General features: G+C 40.2%; 2 protein-coding genes across 3 annotated transcripts in view; one reads left to right on the top strand and one right to left on the bottom strand.

The window, feature by feature from the left end:
- LOC145434839 (uncharacterized) overlaps nt 1-25,074 on the bottom strand; it is a 249,143-nt gene that overhangs the window by 114,438 nt on the left and 109,631 nt on the right. The gene's annotated exons all lie outside the window — the stretch shown is intronic.
- Nucleotides 20,864-23,456, top strand: LOC145434871 (uncharacterized). The gene is made up of 4 exons (XM_080312119.1): nt 20,864-21,464; nt 21,783-21,955; nt 22,046-22,187; nt 22,248-23,456. The coding sequence occupies exons 2-4, from the start codon at nt 21,837-21,839 to the stop codon at nt 22,317-22,319; spliced, it is 333 nt and encodes a 110-aa protein (XP_080168245.1). The 5' UTR covers nt 20,864-21,464; nt 21,783-21,836; the 3' UTR covers nt 22,320-23,456.

Raw genomic sequence — 25,074 nt, 5'->3', positions numbered from 1 at the left:
ACAAGTGAAGAAACAGAGGCTATATCTGGCAACGATAGCATTCCAGAGTCCGGAGCTAGAACAAGTAGCCAACGAAAGCGCGGGAGGACTCCTGAACCTGGGCCTACACGAGAGACCGGAGAGGCCGAGCCCAAAAGAATTCCATCGGGAGGCGAAAGGCCAAGGAACAATATGGAGGCAGACAGCAGATTAGCAAAATGGGGGGGGGGGCAATCCTGGGGATGATGAGCCAACTATCAGGAGTATCGGAGGTAGCGCTGGTGGGAGCGGCGGCGCTGGGGGCACCAGCGCTACCTCCGATACTCCTAATAGTTGGCTCATCATCCCCAGGATTGCCCCCCCCCCCATTTTGCTAATCTGCTGTCTGCCTCCATATTGTTCCTTGGCCTTTCGCCTCCCGATGGAATTCTTTTGGGCTCGGCCTCTCCGGTCTCTCGTGTAGGCCCAGGTTCAGGAGTCCTCCCGCGCTTTCGTTGGCTACTTGTTCTAGCTCCGGACTCTGGAATGCTATCGTTGCCAGATATAGCCTCTGTTTCTTCACTTGTTCCTCCTGTTTCTGTTGCTCTTCCCTCTGCATCTCTGAGTCGTTTGGCAGCTCTTCTCTGATTCGCGATATTTATATATATTCGCGCTGGGGGCACGGGAGTGCATGAAGTCGCTGGATACCTATGGAAAGGAACAGAAACAGTAGAATACAGAATAACGATTAACGAAGTGGCGAAATTCAAAACAATAAAGGAAGTTGGAACAACAACAACGCCAAACCAAATAGACACAGAGTGGGTGGACACATACGGAGATGGGCATCTCAGAGAAAGTGGGATAAGGAAAGAAGCGTTTGCACTGCCTGCAGAAACAAGCGCATTCAAAAATAAAAAAAGTTTGGCCATGGGACACAGCAAGAGAGGATTTAACCCGCTGAAAATGTACAGTTATTTCCGGATAAAAAGCTACAAGACAACGTTAAGGCATGCATATGCGTCCGTGCCAAGATCAAAAAAGGCAACGACAATATACAATTACAACGAAGAGGGGCACATAACAAATACGGTCACATCAACAGATGGAGAATTTACTGGGAATAACGGTCCTCCGCTAATGTGGTTAAATGAGTGGACAGACAAAAAGACAAATCAACTCTAAGAACGTGGTGCACAGCGGGCACCGTGAACGAGACATATCTGCCAGTAGCGTCGTCGAATACAGAAATAGGGGCAACAGACGAGCCAGAATTATGGATATTAGGTCAAGAAGGGGGATCGAAAAATGCATTCGGATACGGAACAACTTCAAGAGAACATCACATGAAATTAGAAAAAAATGTAAACGTTGTGGATTGTTCAAGTCCGTCCAACAACCTATCAATGGACAGTGAAGGCAATCCATGGATGCATTTGCACAGATTGGCATAAGTGGCGAAGCCAAAACTACTTTTGTGGTTTGGCTATATGTACGGGAACATCAACGATGACCGTCGGCATTCCAAGAACAAGAGAAATTACAGTGGAGTTCAAAACTCTAGCAAGTGGAGACTCGCACGGAGTGGAATAGGGGATTCCCCAATCGTGAAACTATATATTTATGTTTGTTTATTATAATATATGTTGACCCACCGAAACGAGAGAATTTTAAAAGCTGGGTGGTTCGGGGCAGGTTTAGACCGGTTCAGACTTGCCCGAGCGGACGTCATCGAGACGAAAATTCGGACTTACTCGAAACGCAACAATGTAGTGTAGTTAAAGTACATATGGAAAGTATATAAGTAGTCAGTACAATATGGACATTTCTGATATGTTCATTGGTTCGCCGTGAGTGAATTTGAATAAAAACAGAAGAAAAATGTGGAATAGACCTAGGTCTATTGACCTAGTCGCCGACAAAGAAGTTATTTTGGATGAAATATTTGACCTACTCCAGAAAGACAAAAATACAAAAGAAAACTACAAAGACATTGTTGGTATATTCCAAACCGGTTTCAAAACCTTCAATGTCACATTTGAAAGTGACGAAGTAAAACAGGCAATACTACACAAAACAAATGGCGAAATTAAAACAGGCAAGTACAGTGTCAAACTGTACAGACCACGAAAAAACTGGTATTATATCAATATCAGAGCAATACCCACCGAGGTAAAAAACAATGAATTGGAAAAACAACTCCAGAAATTCAACTTAGGAAAAGTAATGAATGTCGAAAAAGTAAACCATAGTGGAACGAATATATACAATGGCTTCCGAAGAGTGGCCATTGAAGACGTAGTGGTTGAAAATATTCCACAGTTCATTGACTTTGAAGGCACAAGGCACAAAGTGTACCTGCCGATAACGGCAGTAAAGCAATGTAGTCATTGCCTAGAAAAAGGACATGATGCAAGTGAATGTGTGAATGACTTGACTTGCAGATACTGCAAGCAAGAAGGGCACAAACTAAATGAATGCACAAAACGAAATGAAGATTTCCCAGTCTAAAAAAAGCGAAAACAGCGACTGGAGGTATATTGCATATGCAAATGGCGAGTATAGATAAAACATCTACACCAAGCAACAACAGTGCAGAAGAAAGCGGCGAAAACAATAAAACGGTGATTGAAAAACCACCAACCAACCGAACCAAAGCAAAAAGAACAAGAATAAACAGAATGATGCAGAAAAACGCCTAACCGCAGAAAAGTCGAAAAATGAGAACCAACTGAATCTTTCAACAGACGGATCTGACTCAGAGAGCGAGGCAGACAACGAAACGTCTGACACCTTCCAAGAATCAAACTCCTCAGACGAGTTTATGACAGAGGAAGAGAAAAGAGACATAATGAATAAATGGAGCACAGAGACTCGAAAACGGTCGAAAAAAAAGAAAAAGAAAAACTGGAAAAAAATCCTTACAGAAGCGATCAGTGACGGAAAGGGAATAACATCCTCCTAAAAATCAAATGGCGCTTCGTATTGCAACCCTCAACGTCAATGGAATCCATAGAAATTGGAATAAACTAAAATTAACTTTAGATAATGACAAATTTGACGTAGTGTGTATTCAAGAGACACATAAAATAAATAAAACCTACATAAAGCAATGGTGCAATCAAAATAGATATGTGCTTTTTGAAAACTGCCTCGATGTTAATGACAAAAACGACAGCAGCTATGATGCGAAGAAAAAGTACTTCAAGGGAACTGCAATACTTGTGAGCAGAGAAATACAGAGAAAATATAAAATAGACAACAAAATAATATGCAAACATCGCGCGCAAAAACTTATACTATCAAATACCAAAGAAACCACAGAAATCTGGAATGTGTATGGTCCTGCAGCCTCAGGAAGTTATCAAACGAACTTCTACAAATACCTAGACAAAAAGCTCTCGAAAGGACACACAAGAAAGATTATATGCGGCGACTTTAATATCATAGTCGATAAAATAGATGCTAAAATTACAGAGTCATTTAAAATGACAGCTGCAGCAAAGATATGGAGAGAGTCGTGCATGAAAAATCAATTTAAAGATGTTTTTCGTGCCAGACACCCAAACAAAAGACAATACACGATCAGGAGGAATAACCAAGAAAGAAGAATTGACAGGATTTATGTAACAAAGAATATGGAACAAGAAGTCAATGACTTCAAATATAATATAAACACAACCTCAGACCATATATATATGGGCATCATAGAAATGAGGAAACAGAAGAGGAAAATCTGGGGTAAAGGCCAATGGAAAAATAACGTTGAATTATTCGAAGATAAACAAACGACTGAAGAAATTAAAGAAATATACAACATCTACACCGAACAAAAGCATTCGCTCGACCGAATCACTGATTGGTGGGACGCCATAAAACAAATAGTCAAAACGATTTTGATCAGAAAAGGGAAACGAAAGAGCACCCAACACAAAATAATGGTACAAAATTTAGAAAACAAATTAAGCCGTGCACAAGACGGTTCTAAAGAATGTAACACCTTGGTATACAAATTGAAAGAAATCAAACTGAAAGAATTCCAAAAAGCGAAAATCAAAGCTAGAATAAATAATATGATGCAGGACGAAAAACCAACGAAGGAGTTTTTCAAGCGCCTGAAAACGTCAATGGAAAAACAGAATATAGAAAAGTTGAAAAATGATAGGGGAGAATTACTAACATCGAAAGAAGAGATCACGAAAGAAGTTACGAACTTCTACGTGAATCTGTGGGGACGTAAACCCGCAATCGATGAAACAAAACAAGCTAGCCTTATAGAAGAAATAAAAGATATAAAAATAACTCAAGAACAAAAAGACATGATAAACAGGCCAATCCAAGAAGAAGAAATATTAGACGCAATAAAAAATTCACAGAACGGAAAGTCCCCCGGACTTGACGGGCTAGGTGCAGAATTCTACAAGAAATTCTGGAACCTAATCAAACGAGAATTTGTAGAAGTGTTGAACAACGCTTTCTTGTTGAATCAACCATGTGATTCCTGGAGGAAAGGGTTAGTAAAACTGGTATACAAGAAGGGCGATGCAAACGATGTACGTAACTATAGGCCTATAACACTCCTCAATACGGATTATAAGATTCTGTCAAAGATTATAAATCGAAGACTAACGAACGTACTTCCGGACATAATTGCGAACACTCAAAAATGTAGCATAACAAACAGAAACATATATGACGCGTCATTGAATATAAAAGCTTCAATTGAGCATGCCATAGATAAAAACATACCGCTTTCCGTCGTAAGCATTGATCAAGAAAAGGCTTTTGATTTGGTGAACCATGAATACTTATTAAAACTAATTAAATCTCTAAATCTAGGCCATAACATAGAACGCTACATCAAAAAAACATACGCGAACGCAGAGAGCCACATTGTTATCAATGGGAAAACCCTTCCAAAAATTAACATCCAAAGAGGAATCAGGCAAGGGTGTCCTATGAGCATGTCTCTATATGCCATAGCTGCCGACCCCTTAGCTAGAAGGATACAGAATGATGAAAATATAAGAGGAATAAAGATAGGGAAATGTGAGATCAAAATACAGCAATACGCTGACGACCTAACGGCCCTTGTGATAGACGAGAGATCTATAAAGAAAGTACTAAGTCACTTTGAAGACTATGAACTTGCCACAGGGCAAAAAATAAATAAGACGAAAACACAAATCTTACAAACAACGAAAAAAGCCGAAAGTCAAACGATCTGCCCGGAACTAAAATCGTACACCAAAGAGCAGATAAAGGTTCTTGGGCATCTACTAGGCAAGAATAACAGAAAAGACATGTGGCAAAAAGTTGTAAGTAAAATTGGAAATGTGTTAAACCTGTGCAAGTGCAGGAAATTGTCCTGGATAGGGAAAATCACTATTTTGAACAGCTTAGCGTCTTCCAAGATAATACATATAGCAAAGGTCTATACACCAGAATTGAAATATGTAAAACAATTGGAGAAGCTATTCTTTAGTTTTTTGTACCATCCAGAGAAAATTGAAACTATTGCCAGGAAATCGTTGATAAACGAGAAAAGAAACGGAGGGATAGGCATACCCTATCCGAAAACAAAGATAATAGCATGTAACTTGATAAAATTAAAAGATTTAGCCACAATCGAAACAACGACTGAATTCTGGCACGTATTGGCCAGATACCAATTAGGTTCTAAAATAAAAATAATCAATAGTCGATTATACTCAAACGAAGTACTTCACAAAGACAAAACAAGCGAGGATTGGACTAGAATTCTCGCGGAAAACAAAAGTCTTAGTTGGAATGAACAAGATTGGCAAGAAACCAATTTTAAACAATTGTACCTAGACCTAACAAAGTCACACGCGAGAGCCGACGCATCCAGCCCGGCAAACTGGTATAAAATAAATTCGATTAAAGGAAATTATGAAGACAGATTGACAAATAAGGAAAAGGTAATCAACTATAGAATCGCTAAAGACGGATTCATTTTTGGTTATATAAAATTCAGACGAAGCCTGCTGAAGATATTTCATGGCAAATATGAATTTTATAAATGTAAATTTTGCAAAAAAGAAGAAGACACTATAATACATGTGTTTACAAAATGCAAGTCTACAATAAGAATACTTAATGAAATAAAAAATATTTTGGGACTAGATACGATAAAACAAGACGAAATCCTATACAATAAATCCAATGATGACGGTCTACTTCTAACGCTAATGTCAATATACAAGAAGAAGATTCTGAGATCTAAACAAAATTTCGATATCAAGAATGAAGTCTTAAAATGTGAAGATAGATGGGTGAAAGATACAATAAAATATATATTCGAAAAATTGTACAGAAGAATAAAACCGAACGACGACCTACTAACCACGGAAGCAACCAATGAATGGATACAAAAAATTGAGTCTTACATATCCGACCAAACGACGATGACATGAAAAGAAAATTGAACCCGATTGATAAAAGAAGGACAAGGAAGAGGATGATGACGTACGGAACGATGACTCAAGGGGATGAATGGATCGACGAACGAAGGAGATGAATGGACTGCCGAATCAAGAAGATGGACGGATGGAACCGAAGAATGGAACGAAAATCACATTTTGCGTGGTTGTATTGTGTTTGAACATTACTAATTTGTATATCTCATGCGTTTGAATGTGAGTGTGAATGTATAATATGGATACTTTGACATTTTAATATTATTTATTAATTTTCTTGTATTGAAATTGTAATGAAAATAAATTGTTTTGGCAAAAAAAAAAAAAAAAAAATATGTTCATTGGTGAGCCGGACGAGATTTATATTGGAGAAGTGGTAGACGAAGAGACAAAGTATGAAGAGGAGTATGAGTGCAAGCGAAGCTTCGACTTCATCAAGGACCAATGAGCAGCAATGATTATTGCCCGCTTCAAAGCGATCTCGAATATCAGAAGACGAGAGGTCCGAAATAGGGGGAGAAAGTACCGAAGATGGCTCGCGTGGGCGCGTTTGGTGCTTTACATCGACAAACGTAGAAAAGTACGAAAAGGAGATCAAGCAATGGAAAATCTTTAGCGGTCCTGCCGAGCACGATGGTGGGTCCTGCCGAGCACGATGGTGGGTCCTTTGCGCCCGTGGCATCATTGAGCCAATTGGACCAAACAAAAATCAATGGTCCGCGAAAAAGGGAACGATTTACAGACTCTTGGCTTCATTGGATATTAAACTAAAAGATGGATATCTTCAACCACTAAAAAGCTCCAAAGAAGCTTATATCAAATACATGTGGAAGTCAGACCCAGACAACATCCCAGAAGCATTATTGGGTTGGATTGATAAAAAAGCACGGAAAACCGTTAATGGACAAAAAAATACAGGAATTGCAAGAGGAATTGCAAGAGACCCTCAAAAATCAACCTTGCGAATCCAGATGGCGCAAGGCATTGATAGAAGAACTTGGCTTCACTGAGATTTCAGAGCTAACAGTGCGACGAAGTTATGATTTATGGCCGTCGACTATAAACAGTGAAAAAAAGAAGTTGCTAAAACTACTGAGAGCCAAAAAAGAACCAGTAATGACAGGGATGGAAGCTTATGGCATAATCCAAGAAATCATACACAATGCAGATTGGATTACGTATGGGCGAGAGATCACAAGTAAAGAAGCAGAACTAGCTCTGTTGAATGCAGTGTTGGAGGCGACTGCTGGTGGAGTAAGGAAAAGTCCCCATATTTTATTCGAGGGGCAAGCCGGTGCGGGAAAAACGTTACTGGGACAGCTACTGTTCTCAAAAGAAATTGCGTCAATCATCCCAAACGACAGTGAAGGGGTGGGACAATTGGAACTTGGGTATAGACCAGTGGTTCCCAACGTGGGCGATATCGCCCCCCCAGGGGGCGATTTGTCGGTCCAGGGGGGCGAAAATGGACGACAGGGGGGCGATGGCGCGTTGAAATGGCTATATTGGCGTTCATGATCATAACTGCCACACCCAAACCCTCAATTGGGATGGGGTCCTACAGTTTTTTCGTGACTTAACTTCCAAAATATTACTTTATAATTAATGTTAAGTCACGAAAAAACTGTAGGACCCCATCCCAATTGAGGGTTTGGGTGTGGCAGTTATGATCATGAACGCCAATATAGCCATTTACTTTATAATTAATGTTAAGGCAACTTTTTCAAAAAATTTTCGCGATGCGCGCCATTTCGTGGTCACGTATTTATTGCTTATTGGTTACCCTTCCTCCAAGAAATAATACGCATGAGTTATAGAAATGGGCATCTCGGCGTCGACCATTATCGCACCAAGACATGAAGTTTCAGGCCATGTAACATGCGACTCCGGGAAGTGTGCCAGAATAGAAGAAAGAATAATTGCATGATGCCAGTAACAACGTATCGGTCGCAGGTTTGCGCTTAATACATATAAATATCCAACTTTGATATGATAGCGGCATGCACTAATCTGGCGGAACATATAGACCAGGAATGGCCAAACTCTTCGGCTAAAGGGGCAAATGCAATTGACGACATTTCACCGTCGACGACTTTTATGCGAGCGCAAACGCGAAAAGACTTTCCCGTAATTGCGAATACAGTTAGACTCAATCGGGTAAATTAGGCGTTTTTGTCATTGTCAGTAGGGGGTAGGCTACCAACCAATAAATCTTGTGACAATTAAACACGCGAAGCGTGAAGAAAAATTTCGCTACTATTTTAGTTTATTGTACCATACGACGATTTACTGAAAATGTGACTGTACCCTGGATCTGCCAATGCGCCGGAACTGATATTTTATTCATCAACATCCAAAGTGTCGCAGCCAGAATTGTAATTTTTGGTTGGCATTGCAAGTTCACAATATGAGCAATTCATTTTCGATAATATAATAGGAAATTACCTCGGGGGCCACGCGAAATCCTCTCGCGGGCCACATTTGGCCCGCGGGTTGGCCACCCGTGATATAGACAGGACCATTCGATAATTTCAGAGCCGGAGCTGGAGCAGTGGTAATAATGCTGCTCCGGAGCTGGAGCCGGTGCTAATGTATCATAGAAGAGAGCTCTGGAGCCGTGGCTGGAGCAGTTTAAATTTACGGCTGCTCCAAATCCCTGGTTACATATACTATTCACTGACACACAAGGAATTTGTTGCAGCGCTACCGGTAAGCATTCAAGTCCTACCTAAATCAGAGTTGCCCTGTGAACATGACTTTCTGCGACCTAGTCAGTATTCAATGAATGCTCTATCGCATAACGCCAAGACCTCTCATTTTAATAGTAAATGGGTCTCTTTGGACTCTGCCGTTTCAATCACAGTGGAATCCGTCGACACTGGAAGATCTTACTAATCTAATAATGAATTTTGCGCCGTCAAATTGACCTGACAAACATGATGTTGAAAAATACCCAGATTTCAAGCACAGAAACCCAGGTCATGCTCGAATAACCCAGATCTGGGTGAAAAATCCCAGGAGTGGCATCTCTGGCCAATACCGTTTACCTGTGCCAGCATCTTTGCCGACCCATTCATGCGTCACTATGGTTAAGAATAGGTAATTATGGTGAGCGAGAGGTGTTAAATTGCCAATTAGCATCGCGTTCGTTGCGATTTGATGTTCATCATGGACGAACGTTGCATACCGGAAATAATAGAAAATACATATAGTTACAATGAGCACCCAGATGATATACCCGAGATTCGGGAACTGTTCTGTACTGATCAGGAGCCCGAAACTTGCTCGGACACAGCTCGCGGGTAAGTCACTAGCTCGATTATTACACGTGAAATAGCATTAAGGCGTTAAAATCTGCGTGTTGTTCCAAATCATGTTGCGTTTCTGCTCATGTGAAAATGTTGATTCCAAGGACGACCAATGACGAGTCCGGTCCAAGACAAGAAAGCGACAATTTGGACAACGACACTCGCAGGTTTGCAAGATGTCAATATATGCAGTGTCCCACTAGCCATGCACCGTACGTTAATACGCAAAGGCATCAGTTCTTACTTTGTACTCACGGCGCGCGCCGTATGTACCACATAGATACGTCGTCGACGGCGAGTGCTACTTCAACGTACAAGGTATGGGGATGATGTTGTCCTGTGTACAACACATGATAATTTCACAGTACGTCGTGGGAAGGCGAATGCGCGGACGATATTGTGGTCACCAACGTCAGGTCGCTTGCCATAACAGTTATCGTCACATGCTCTGGTACGTCTTGGACCAATGACTTTTGTTGTTAACAAGTCACAGACTATTAATGCTCATTACAGACGTGGACGATGAACACAACATATCACAGAGCGAAGATTGCGAGATCCGTTACGGAGACATTATTGTAGAAGGCGTGTGCCTCGAATTTACCGATTGACTTTCCTGGTTGAAGCGTTTCTTACGTTGTTGTTGACATCAAACACGACATACCCACAATTCGTGGTAGGCCTATTACTACAAAACGTTGCAGTACGAAGGTACTCGAGATCTCATGTAAACACGAACGGCTACGAAGTAGGCACCTTACCTGTGCAGAGGCGTTGCTTAATCCTCATGCCAAGGTCACCAACACGCGACCAGCGACTAGGGCTGGGCAAAATCGAGTACCTGTGTGATTCGATTCTGAATCACGTTTTATGCTTCGAGTCGAGTATTTGAGTATCACTCATTATGACGTCAATACAGAATGAACTATGTTAAATTTCAAGTATGTACATTTTATGCCACCACAAAGAAAATAATGCCTTGCATCCGTTACATTAAAGATCCTTTGATATTTCTTCGACCATGCCGATTTCATTGCGCTTCGTGACAATGTTGTGGGATGATCATGACTTCGGAAATATGTTACTTCCAGTAACGTTCGTAGCTTTGTACAATGTCTCGTATGCTGCGACACGGCCAATCAAGATTTCAAGGCTTCGTCGGTGGAAAATAGTATGAAAACTATAATTCCCGTTAGTAAATTAACTTTCAGTTGCGAGGAGCGTATATTTTCAGTACTCGAATCATTGTGCCCAGCCTTACCAGCGACCAAGTCACATGGTGTGTGTATTTGGTACTGTATTTCAATTACAGCATAATATGCTAATATCTCACGGGTGAATGTGACAATTACAAACAACGCCATAGCTATCCACGTTCTTGGTCGTAATGTTGCCGCCGCATACTTTGAGAAGTAGATAACTAGTTAGTTGTTCGTAATCGGTGTGGCAGTCATCCGATTAATATCAGTTGTAAAGAGTGATAAGCTACATATGAATTGCGTTATCAAGGGTGAGGTTTGGCACGTCTGTTCTATACCTCTTGTTTGACCTTCATTTCCGACAGTATATACCGGATTTTACTGAAAAATAAGGTGCACACGAGGAATCCCATGCAATGAGCTCGGGTTAGTCCCAACATGAGGTCATTAATATTCAATTGTGAGGTGACGATTCATTGGCATGTATGGCTCTTTGGGAGTTGATATGGATAAAAATAGGGCCAATATGACTCTTCGGACAAGAAAAGGGTCCCGACCAATGCTATATAGGCTAGGCTAGTCTAGTCGGTATGTATGTTTGCGTGTATGTGTGCCCGTTATTATTTTTTGTTATACGTGTATGTGTGCCCATTATTATTTTTTGTTATATTAACAGGCACCCAAGTATGGTCACCCTGTCATCTGCTTCAATATGGCGAATGAAGATTGATTGGGCAGTCAGTTCTAAAACGGAACACGTGACACGAATACACAACATTCATGAGGTATTTGCAGTGATGATATGAATTCATTCAGTGTTCAACATGCTAATATTTACCCAAAATTATAAAACTTTGACTTTCATGTCAATTAATGTGCATACGCCGTGATTTTCTATATCTATGTATTGATTATTCATCAAAATCAGATATGGCACCCATTTGTAACCTCATTAACAAACAAAGCACGTGCTATCTAGCAGGTGGGGCCAACCTTTTCAGCCACCTGACCACATGAAATTGACGAACCGTTGCGCGGGCCACTTGAATGTCGATGCCATTTTGTCGTCGCCCGATAGGAACAAGGATTAGGTCATGGCAATGATATCACTTATATTATTACGCATCGAAATCGATAACAATTTTTAATGTGCTAGCTATTGACGTAGCCAGGAGCCAGACACGTGTTCGTATATATCAATTCTTACTACATGACCAATGACCATAAAGGAGGATATTAGCATCGGATATATTTTACTTGGATTTTTCTTAGCCCTCAACACGATTCATGGTCACTGGATTTCTTGCGCCTAATTTACAGAAACGAGTTAACTATGGTGACACTTGAGTGTAACCCTCTGGCCGACAAGGCTAGTCGCACCTGAACTATAGTAATTGAAAGATTACAGCAATGTCATTTGCTAGTAAACTAGCTCCCCGCAGTAACTATTTCCTGACTTCAATATTGTATTTTTACAGAATCTCACACGGTCGCTACCGGCAGTTTTGTATAAAAAGTATTGTAACTTCCTATCCATTGATAAGGTACGAAGCTCATCAATGTTAATAGCATATGAAGCTATTATCAATTCCATTTTGTAAATTACGCATCATTGGTATTTTATTGCCGCAACAATATATAATTCGTTCGATGTTGGCGATTAAGAAAATATCACCACTGTTACCTGTCAGCCAAATCTGCCTATTTCTTACAGCTGTACCAAGTTTAATTTTATCCGAAATCCGTGATTGCTCTGATATTTACAGTGACTCTCCAGTTATGTGTCACAAATAAATTGACCGCAACCAAGGTGATCACAGCTATGTTGTCAGCAACCAGTGAATTTTGCTCCTCGCAGTACCCAACTGTTATTATTGTATTTCTAGATTGGAGGGTCGCACTTCGCAGCACCTGCCGTTTTTCACGAAAAGTATGACCACTTCTTATTGATTGATCAGTTACGAAGTTCATCAATGTTCAATTAGCATCTGAATCAATTCCCATGTAAATTACGCACCAGTGGTATTTTATTGTCGCAACTAACATAACTATCAATGTTGGTAAAAAAAATCGCAACTTTCAACTGGCTGCATAATCTGCTTAGTTTATTCCAGCGATTCCCAAACTGTGTGTCGCGTATTCTATCCATGCTCGATCATAAATGAACGGATATCAACATGTATTATATAATACATATACACGTGGTATATAAATTACGGATATAATGCACCAATTCAGATTGTTTGTATGCTAGAGAGCACGTTTAGCGAATCGGACAACAATCCGATCGCCAACGGATTCTTAGTAGTATCCCGTATCGATATGTAACAGACACTCATTCGGCATTAGACCCAGTTCTCTATCCAACAAGATCGGGACGAATCGCCGAAGAATTTCCTGTACGTATCAACATACGATAGTAATGATGCCAGAAAACTCGTCACTGATTGTGTCGGTGTCGTTATGCGCACTACATGTACGACTACCTGTTACATGTAACGTTTTGCTACTACCCGCTTCACTTAGTGTCAACGTATGTTACATAAGTAAAATAGATTACTAACAAATGTGAACTAGCCACCCTCACTGTACCTACCACCGATTTGTATGTACACTTGGTTGCTGCTATAACGCGCTAGAGCTGCCGACTGCAATGACATTCTATAAACTAATTTCCTGATGTAACATCGACATACACAAATTAAAATGATATTTCGGTGTACATTAAAACATATATTGATAACTTTTCAACACCGCGGACCGCGACGGCGCGTCCGTAAGAAATAACCATCGTGTGCGCGCTACGCATAAGTTCAAGTGTTTCGCTGAAGTGGATCCTGTACTTCCTGGCACAAAGGTCCACGACAAGGCCGGTAATCCTGTGGCAGTAATCTGACGCATTACTGCCACGTTGCGTTTCATCGAATTTAGGGCGACGGTTCGTGTCGCCGACGTCATCGCGTCGACGGGGTAGCGCATCCGTGCCAGTTTCATCGGTACGTGAGTCGACGGATTGGCGTACCTGTGCAAAAGTTGCATGGATTACATGCCAGCTTCATCGCACTACGACATATGCAACTAATACTTCGACAGCAACTCTACTTTACTATTGGCATAATAACGAGTAGCAGACTCACATTCTGTTAATGTATGCGATGGGCTCGGTCACCACCAATGGCGTTTGGAATTTAGCCTTCAGCTCACTAGCACTCTAGCAGCCTGCAGGGTTCTCTGGACGTTGGTACTGGATATTCGTCCGGCCATGGATAGACTTTTCGTCTGTATTACATCGTACGTAAACTACAGTTATACTGACCCTATACGTTGGCTGGTTACCTATACATACACGACTACTCACCATCAGGAAGCCGTCGCACTGTGCGTCAGCCCGTCTCCCAGGTTTCCTGTCACCGGAGTACACGTACACCGTGTTGTTATTGCGGTCCCGGAGCAACGGGGCCATACAGGGCACACTGCACCTGAATGACCAGAAGTGTGTCCGTATTCGCTGGCTTTCTATGACGCTCTTGGTGTACTCACGTAACTCGGTTGCCGACGTATCTGCCATGTTGCTGCTGTCTATTAAGAGTAACATTGTCCCCTCGCACCTATAAGGCGACCGTTACGACAGGTATGCAACGTGCGATAATGATTGCGTGCTCGAGTCGTCAGAGTTCGTCATAATCATTGCACTTGCTGATTGCACAATACAATCCATCACAGATTGACTACGTCCGTTCAGTTCATCTGTAATGTGAGGATGCTATAACAACACTTAGGAGGTTGTTAAGAGTTTGAATAAGATGCGGGAAGCTATACGGTGATGACTACGGCGATGATATACGGTAGCTATACGGTACACGTATTACATGTCAATCAACCAAAACATGTCAAATTGTATTTGGGCCGTATGACTAGTTACGTAGTCTACACCAAAAGGCGCAATAATCTACGCCAGTGCTTTCAGCCTTATTGAGCTCCATTCGCACTTTTTTTGCAAAATGAATTTCATTCGCACAGACTAACCGAAAATTGTTATTCAAAAAGAATATGAAGATAATTAACAACATTTTGCTCAGATGTGCAACAAATTGGCTACTAGATTAAGCTATCAGGTGTCTCATTAAAAAGAAAACTTTTTTCGCTATTTTTGATTTCAACTATTTCACTAAAACCCTTCTCGGCCAAGCAAGCTGTTGGGTTTTGTACAAGAACATCTACTCTAGTGCTTGGATGCCCAGGTCTGCAGGTCTGCTCTGCACACCTATCCAAAATACAGCGTATTTTTCACGAGCGAATAATGCTTGCTGGCAGAAATCGTTTTTGAGATCTGACGCAAAGGTCCCGGAGGCTCCAGTCTGTCGCGAGGGTGAAAACCTCACATGTTTGTGTTGAGGCTTTTCCCTTATGTCTCGGAAAATAAGGTCCAAAAACGATCAAGACGAGTAGGCATATTAGAGCTCGCTAGCTTATGATATACGGTTCTCCAACTTGTGTTTCGTCTTTTTTTTTTCGATTTCCCATTTTCTGTCTCGCGAGTAAATGAGAAGAGCAAATAATCTTATAATACCTTGTGTTCTGCTTTTTAGGTCAATCTAGCTTGAGAATTCATAACAATTTTTTAAGGGTAAAAGCTGCTTTTTAGACCATCACCAAAATATGATATTGCGTCTCACAAGCCGAGCCTCAACCATGGAAAGGAATTCATTTTTAATATTACAGTAGTATGCTACGATTTTACGGACATGTATGACATACAAAACGCGCGCAACACAATTCTATACCAAACACAGCTCTATAAAACATGTCTGACGGACGCGATTTTAAATTATGGTGAATTAAATTCCTATGCGTGTCGCACTTGTACTACTGTAAATACTGAGAGAGAGAGAGAGAGAGAGAGATATTTATTGATTTGTCCAACCGTAAAGAAAACATCATTGGCACATGAAACAACAATAAATGAACTTAACGGTATAGGACAGGGTGTGACCGATATGACTCTGGGTAGGGTCAACTAGTCTGATCACACCCTGCATTAACAAATACAGATATCGTGTCATAAATTTGGATGCATTGGTTGGGATCAAACAATACAGCTCAGCATAAAAATAAAATACTGAAGAAACTAAAAAAATTGGTGTGAGACAAGCGGATCATTGGTAACGGGAGATGAGGTGACTGAATAATTCCTTTTTGAAGGAGTGGTATGGGAGGTCCCGTATTGATGAGGGTATAGCATTCCATATGACAGGACCGGCATAGTCGATCGATTTCTTTGTGAGGTTACTTGTGGGTCGATGAAAATAGATGTTACCTTGGGAAGAAAATCTGGTATTATGTGAGTGAACAGTTTGAGCAAGGGCGAAGAAATCATTAAACACAGGAGGCAATTCATTTGAAAAATATTGATGCATAAATTTAGCTACTTCAAATGCAAAAATATCGTCAAATTTTAGAATTTTGTATTTACGGTAGTACTGGGATAATCTTGTTCGTTGGGGCAAGCCAGCCATCAAACGCATGGCTCGGTTTTGCAGGGTACGAATTTTAGAACAATGTGAAGTACAAGCATTCCCCCATACAATTATGCCATACTGTAGATACGAGTAAAAAAGCGAAAAGTAAATTGTCCTAAGCACAGATCTAGGAACTATGTGCTTGAGTTTTGTCATTACACCTACACATCTAGAAAGCTGTGTTATGGTATGAGCAATATGCGGTTTCCATGACAATTTAGAGTCAATGATGATTCCAAGATATTTTGCTGAGTCACACAGTGAGATACAGTTATTATCTAGATTAACAGTAAGGTTATCAGAAGCAGTATTAAAGAGCATCATCACAGTTTTATCGGTATTTAAACTTAGTTTGTTAGCAGCAAGCCATTGAGAGACTTTTGTAAGTTCACTCTGCACAGAACTTTGTAGGTTGCTTATAGTATCGGATGAAAGAAAAAGATGGGTATCATCGGCAAACAGTGTAGTATAAAAGGAGGAACAGTTGATAATGTCATTGATGTAGATCAAAAATAGGGTCGGTCCTAAAACTGAGCCCTGAGGTACTCCACACTTTACATCCATTTCTACCGATTTTGCCAGACCCAGTTTCTCAAACTGCTTACGGTTTGCAAGGTAGTTCGTGAGCAGCGACTTGGCAATCCCTCTAATTCCATAATGCTCTAGTTTTCGTAGCAGTATCTCGTGGTTCACAGTATCAAAAGCTTTCCGAAGATCAATAAAGATACTACAGCCAACTCTTTTATCTTTAATAATTTTGTAGTAATTTGTCACAATTGATAGGGTGGCATGGTTATTGTTATGACCCGATCTAAAGCCAAATTGGGATGGAGTGAATACCGATTGCAATTCAAAAAATTTCTTGAGCCTATAATCTAGCAATTTCTCATATAGAGTGGAAAGGTTTGACAGAATTGAAATTGGACGGTAATTAGACATTGAATTTTTGCAGCCTTTTTTATGAACTGGAATAACCCTGGCAGTTTTTAGAGCACTAGGAAAAATACCCAAGTTCATGGAGCCATTGAACAACGTACAAATTGCATCTCCTATAATATTAAATACTAGTTTTATGAAGTAGATTGGTATTGAGTCAGGTCCTACTGCTTTTGTGTCCTTCATTCCAGATAATATCGTTGCTACCTCTCCTACGTCGGTCGGCTCCATAAAGATGGAATTCATGGAGCGAGGCTTCATGAATGATAGGATATCATGCGGGCTTTGAGGTATAGAAGATGCTAGCTCTGGACCAATCTGGCAAAAGTGATGGTTGAACTTTTTTGCTACAACATCAGGATCTTTGATGACCGTATTGCCACATGCTATTTCAATGTTCTGCAATTGTGCTTCGTTTTTGTTATTGGAAGCGTTCACAATTTCACGAATGGTTCTCCAGGTTTGCTTTTGATCCTTGGAACTCTGCTCGAACCGGTTCATGTAGAATGCTCTTTTGGCCTTTTCTTTCATTTTTGTTACCTTGTTGGCATATCGTTTGAAGATCTTTTTCTCATCTTCAGTTCCGTTAATATAATATCTTTTATGTATCCAATCTCTTGTTTTGATGGCTGCCAGAATTTCTCGACTGATCCAGGGCTTAGATTTTAGGCGTCGGGCTTTCCGATTGACTTTGCGGATAGGAAATTCTTTGTCAATGGCTTGACTTATGTCAAGAATAAACTTGTCAAATTGGGAGTCAAAGTTTTCGCTAGTGAGTGGCTCAAGTTGATAATCCTTGAAAGCGTCTGCAATGTTTTCAATGAAATCGTCAATCCCCTGAGGATTCAGCGGGATTCTGCATTCAAAAATACTAGTAGTAACAGGTAAAATTTGATTGACATGACACATAATAGGATAATGGTCAGTCATACAGGGCTCAATGACAAATGGAGCAAGTCTATATTTACTTATGTTGGTATACATGTGGTCCAGGAGAGTGCTGGAATGGTCAGTCACTCTGGTTGGTTTGGTAGCCATCTGGACCACCCCGTACGACTCAAGCATATCAGAATATTTTGTGGTGAAACTTGTGTTCTGTAGGAGGTCAATATTGAAATCTCCCATTATAAGGAATTGGTTATTAGAGTCGGTTAAGCTGTCCAAGGTTTTAGAGAATTCTTCCATGAAGGTTTCTTGTTTAGTTCCGGGATGTTTATATATTACTCCGATGATAAGGGGCTTTTGATTCCGTGTTGCAATTCTGACAAAAATACTTTCGACGCCATCTGTATAGCAGTTTAGCTCATGTACTTCTTGACACGATAGATTTTCTTTAACATATAGACCAACTCCGCCTGCGTTAGTTTTTGAAGGGCAGTGTAGGAAGTTATATCCAGGGAGATTAACATTTACTTGATAATTGTTCTTCAGCTTCGTTTCAGAGATGACGATGAACGTTGGGGAACAGTTGCATGTTTTGAAGAGAGCAGAGATATCTTCCAGGTGTGCTGGTAATGACCTCGTATTTATACGGGCAAAAAGAAATCCTCTAGATTTTGGTACCAAAGCTGGATCTCCCGGTGCAACACTAATACAGTCATGTACTTGACAGATATTGTGGGTCATTGCGTCAAATTTGATTTGTTATCATGAGGCATGTTCCCATCTTAGGCTAGCCTATATGATCTTGGATAGGTCTTTCGAGGATCGAATTTGTATCCTGTTTGAGTCGTTATCCTTCTTGATGAAAATATTTCCATCAGCAGTCCATATGTACTGGTAATCCATGCTTTTCTGGAGCTTTCGTGCTTGGAAGAAGAGATCTCTTCTCAGTTTAGTTAGATTTTCACTAATGAACAGTTTTTTCATGCCAGTTATTCCAAAATTTGTGGCACTTGCATTTTTCCCAAGTGATCTTTTTTTAAGAAATTCCGTCCTCGGTCGTCTTGAGGCAAATTTCACAACAACTGGAGAAATTTTGTCAGGGTTCTTGAAGTGGACTCTGTAGGAGTAGTCAATATCTTCCTCAGAGACATCGATACCCATTGCTTTGCCAATTTTTGATACAAGCGCTGTGGTGTCCTCATCTTTGGAGGCTGGGATCCCACAGAGCTCGAGGTTTTCATTCCGGGATTGTTGTTCCTGGTAATCATTCGCAAGCTCCAATGTCGTCATTTTCTTGGTAAGGGTATTGACAGCAGTTTTCAATTCCTTATTTTCCTCTTTCAGGTTCTGGAAGTTTGCCAGGGTTGATTGCAGTTTAGACTTATTTTCCTCGAATTCAGCATTGATAAATTTGATACTCTTCTTGTATTCTTCTACTTCCTTCTTCATTTCTTTATTTTGTGTTATAAGTATATCCATCCTCTCTTCAATCATGCTTTTAAGTTCAGTCTTCAGGCTTTTTGTTATTGAAGACTCCAAAGACTCCATCTGCTCTTCAATCATGTTTCTAAGTTGAGTCTTCAGGCTCTTTGTTATTGAAGACTCCAATGAGTCTAGGCGCTTCAGTATGTCCTTTCTGTCGGTCATTTCAGAATGTATGCCTATTGCTAGTTATTGTTTAATTCAACCAATGCTTGACACTTAATACAACCAAATACTCCAATGTCTACTCAGATTGCAAGAACGGGACTCTTCCGTGCCGACAAAGGAGCATATCCATATCAGAAGGTTTGGCCATCCAGCATCCGTCATTTTTGGCTAAGGTTTTGTCGCCGCTTATGTTTTGGGACCTTATTTTATCAGCGGTTTGTTGGCCAAAACTTTACGTCTTCATGTGCCCCGACGCAGAAGTATGGTTGGCCTCGAAATGAATGATACTTGTAGGTATAAACTCGCTCCATGCTCTACACTAGTTCATCCAGAAAAACCCTCCCGACGAATCTTATCATGAATTCTCATGATAAAGGCATATTTTCTGGTTGTCTCGCTTATTGGCTAACATTACCCAACACAGTGACCTTGGATATGTAAAAACTATAGCAGGATTTTTTGCAATAAATTCAACAAATATTACATACATATTGACATATAGCTCTGGCACCGTGGCGACCCAGAATTATACCCTTCGAGATCCCTACTTTCATAAACCTTGAAGGGATAAAAATTTGCGTTACAGTAACTGTGTGCGTCTGTAATGATGTTATTTACTACTATCCTCGTTCCTCGCGCTAATCGAACAGTTATTACGGAAATGAGAGGATTCTAGTAGTGTTATTACCTGAAATTGGCGCCCCGCCCCTCAGGCTATTTAGAATGTAAACACTCTCATAATATAATTAACGTCGGACTATGGCCGGTGCATGCTTCCGAGAAATAAATAAAATTCATTATACGTTAGATTATACTTTCCTTAGATATTCTATTATGTGCATTTAGGACTAATATTCTAATATGTGTATTTTGACATTCATTGCCACGTCAAAACTTACCTCAGTTAGAATCGAACCTGGTTTGGTTGGTATTTTACATACATTTCGCGCGATGACGTTAAAGGTCAACTGCATCTTAAAAATGACTTTGCCTTGTATCGTACGTTATGTGGTTAGGAATATGAATAAAATAATAAAAATTGAAATCACATGATAGTTTTCAAGTAATTTAAATTATAAATCGAAAAGCTGAAAAACGGATATGAAATCATTCAGCTATGAAATGACGTCATGTGAGTGACACGGCTAAAGTCCTGGTATAGCTCAGTATGGTAAACAGATAGTTATTAGTGCTGGGGTTGATTTTGTTACTGGATTTGATTGTGAATATGGAAGGTATGAAGAAGATGAGGCACGGAGGTACATCTGGTGTCGCGTATGGTTGCTCGAATACGCGATATTCGTTACCCAAAGTGTCTTTTCATCGCTGTCCAAACCCTATTGCTGGAGAGGATTATGAAGACTGTGAAAGTGATATCCAATCCTTGTCAACTGATGATAGCTTCCACCCAACAGAGTTAGATGGCGAGTCAGAGTGAGTACTTGAACAGTGTAATCATATTTGTACCAAGTCTTCACCAAGATATTGATTTGCAGGCATTCAGATTCAGAGCAATGTCTGGAGAATAGCAAGAAGACCCAGTTTGTGATTGTGGACAGAAATAAGCTGGTGAGCATTTTTCAACATTGTCCAATGTGTCAATCAGAGTCGGACGTGCAAGAGTCTGGTTTAGGTAGCACACTGAGAATCAAGCAAGACTGCACACTCGAGCAAGACTGCACAAACTGCTCATACTCCAGATTTTGATTTACGGGTAGTGTAGATGCCGTTACATCCTTTAAAGATGAAATAGCCTACTTGACTGCATCAAAAAGAACCAAACTGCTCCATTCAGCATGTATACATGATACATATAGGCCTAAATTTAAGTTACAATGAATAGCATCTTTGATTCTGTTGTTTACCATTATGACAATCCATTTTCAGATTCATTGGCATATGAAAGGATTGGCGATGTTCTCTACTCCACGCGAATGAAAAATGACATACGCCATCTATCGCCGAATGGAAGCACTGCTGGAAGTGAATCATTCAATGCCCTCCTCAATTATTTCTGCCAAAGTTATATCACTACAACCATATTTCAGTCAAAAAGCCAGGTAGGTACCTTGCAGTGTCTCGGCTATTCAAAACAACCTATATCAGATTTTGGTATGATTACTAGCCTCATCAATTATGCATTTTTGTAGGATGCAGTTGGCAATCCTGCATTTCAATGAAAATTGCTCGAAAACTCAGAAAATGCCGAAAGAAAGAGCACCGCGGTCAAATACCCGAAGTACAAAAATGGGGAATGTACGGTCCACAAGATACTTGAAAATTCAACATTTGGTAACTGCCGTCGATCTGACTGCATCATAAGATTTCGTCATATTGTTATGCCTGTTCTAGATTACTGCAAAGAGCTTGTCGAAGAAGTTCAAGCAATCATCAGAACTGGACCAGAAACTGATGTTGAGTTGAACGATTGTGCTGAGACCGTTCCACCTCCTCTGACTAGCAGCATAATCAAAATTAGCAGAGAGGAAGCTATTGCCCGACCGACATAAAACTCGATATGCTTTTCTGCCTGACACAGTAGTTATTTTGGTCAATGAGATATATGCGTTTATTATTTGGAATACAACTGTACATTCACAATGTGGCGTTACTGAACTGGAATCCTTTATAAGAATTTGACGTAAATTTTGTTCGGACAGCAGTAACAACGCATGCAGGCAGGATTTTCCGCTGCTTTTTGCCACAGAATCCCCATACCCAGCGAACACAATTTCTGTAGGCAGTATGTTTCAACTTCTTGAAAAGTGAAAACAAGTGTATTAGTGCGAGAAAAGTATTTGGCGACCGAATCAGAGACTCATCCTATTCATGCATTGAACTCGATGATATTATTCTGTGGCCATATTCCTGTTGATATCCATAGTAGGACATCTGCAATACGTCAACGTCCAGACACACTGAATTGCATCCTGGCAATTCTGTGATACACTTTAATTCTGTCAGTAACTCTCGGAACCTCCTTACAGCAAAAACTTATCAAGATAGACAAGATACATGACTGAAACGAGCTATTACACTACAGACTATATATGCAACCGTATTTCATGTAGTCTCGACGAGTGGCTTGCGCTGAGCAAGCTAGGCTGATCATGACCCATCATATGAAGCTGCAAGGGGTTCCACTGACGTGGGATCGAGCGCATCAACACCTGAACCAATCCGGCATTTAAACGGTAATTTTGTAAGTACGTGCAAAAATGATACTTACATTCGACATCCGAGTACTCGGACTCAGTCTCAATATCACTTTGCAAATCCGTTGCAATGGAAACCTCGGGCATAACTGACTAGAATAAAAACTGCGAGAACACAAACTATAGATAACTAACCGTAGGTTAGTTATCTATACACAAACAGCCGCTGTGACCGGTGTTGATAATATGTGTCACTCACTTGACGTCACAATGCACATTCTGCTTTTTCTGTAAACATGCCAATATTGGAACTTTCAGTCAAAATTACGGCAATTTCCGATTGAGTTGAAACACGGAAAGTCGGTAATTTCGTTATGAAAAAAAATTCTGAACATGATTCCGCAAAGTTGTCATAAAGATGCAGTGGACCTTCAATAGCTTGCTTCCGATAAATAAACAACATTCATTATACTTTAGTTGATACTTTTCTCGGATATTCTATTATGTGTATTTAGGACTAATGCGACTTGATAATATTAGTGCGTTAATTTTCGAGAAATAATTTTTGTATATTTCGGACTATGTATGTTCGCGAAGACTGTAATTAATTGATATAAAAAATGGGATTTCGCCCATTCCTACTTCCAAATTTTATTTTACACTCGCGGTTTTCTTGCTGTATATTAAAATTATACGTACATTTCGCGCGAACAACTACGCATCATTTTATGTGAATTTCATCGATAGTGTTCGAGTTCTATGTGGTATAAGTACAATTCCAGCATCGGTATTTGCAATAAAGCCTAAAAATTAGAGTCGCACCTTTTCGCAATTTATGCAGCTATTCGCGCAGACTTTGCCGCATTTGCTGTATCTGAAGTAGAATTTCTGCGTCGTTATTCGCTATAAGCCGAGAAATGAACCTTCGCGCAATTTATATAGCCAAACGCATTAACTTTTCTGCATCTGAAGTATAATTTCAGCGTCGTTATTTGTTGTAAGCTGAGAAATGTACCATCGCGAAATTTTTACAGGCAGTCTCACACACTTTCTGCGTCTGAAGTAGAATTTCAGCGTCGTTGTTTGCTATAAGCCGGGAAATTAGAGTCGCTGCTTCGCGACATTTTACAGCCAGTCTCACACACTTTGCTGCATCTGAGCTTCATACTAATACATGCATAATTTTTGCATGACGAGAATACGGGTCATACGGTCAATAAACGCCGGAGGCGAGTCATTTAAACCTTGTTGCTAGATAATACCGCTTTCGGCTACAACAAAGTTGCCCTGCAACAAAAAAATAGAAGCCCTAATGATCATGCAGAGGAAAGTTCAATTATACATCGAATTATTCGAATAGACTAACTACATTGTATAGGTATGAAGTGAAATAGAACGGAGTTTACGCAAAAGTTGCTATTGATCATAGACCAAGCTTGCATTCAGAGCTGGAAACTAAATGCATATGAAAAATTTAACTAGGTTTTCCCCACACGCATCAAATGTAGGCCTACTCAAGTGTTTATGAGGTGGCGAATAGTTCGAAGGTTGTTGGCATGCAAGGACGTCACATAGAATTGTGGAGTTTTCTGTAAACTATAATCCAGTGATCTATAAAGTCGGACACTTCTACATCGAATTTGTTAAGTAGACGCAAAACTACTTAGCCATGACATAATAAAAATTCAACTTGTACACTTTTTCACATTTTATAACTCACAAAATTACTTTTCGCTATATTCAAAGTCTGTCTTTTCCCTAATATTCCATTATATGTATTTAGGGCTAATGCGACATCACTATGTTGGCGGCAGCCCCGATTTGAACACACTTATCTTGCAAATTAAACTCATCGTCCACCACGGACACTCAATGAAGAGCACCCCGGAGCACCCACATAAATGCTCTACAATTCTTGATATATAATATACCGAGCATATAATAAGCTTACAAAACTTATACTTGAGTACTCCGAAATGTACAAGTACTTTACCTTTACACGACGTTTTTGTAAAATGAATACT

This window comes from Botryllus schlosseri, chromosome 3 (assembly GCF_051294905.1).
Source record: "Botryllus schlosseri isolate E-star chromosome 3, Bs_hap1, whole genome shotgun sequence".
Taxonomy (NCBI): Eukaryota; Metazoa; Chordata; class Ascidiacea; order Stolidobranchia; family Styelidae; genus Botryllus; species Botryllus schlosseri.
This window is presented reverse-complemented; position numbering and strand designations above follow the sequence as displayed.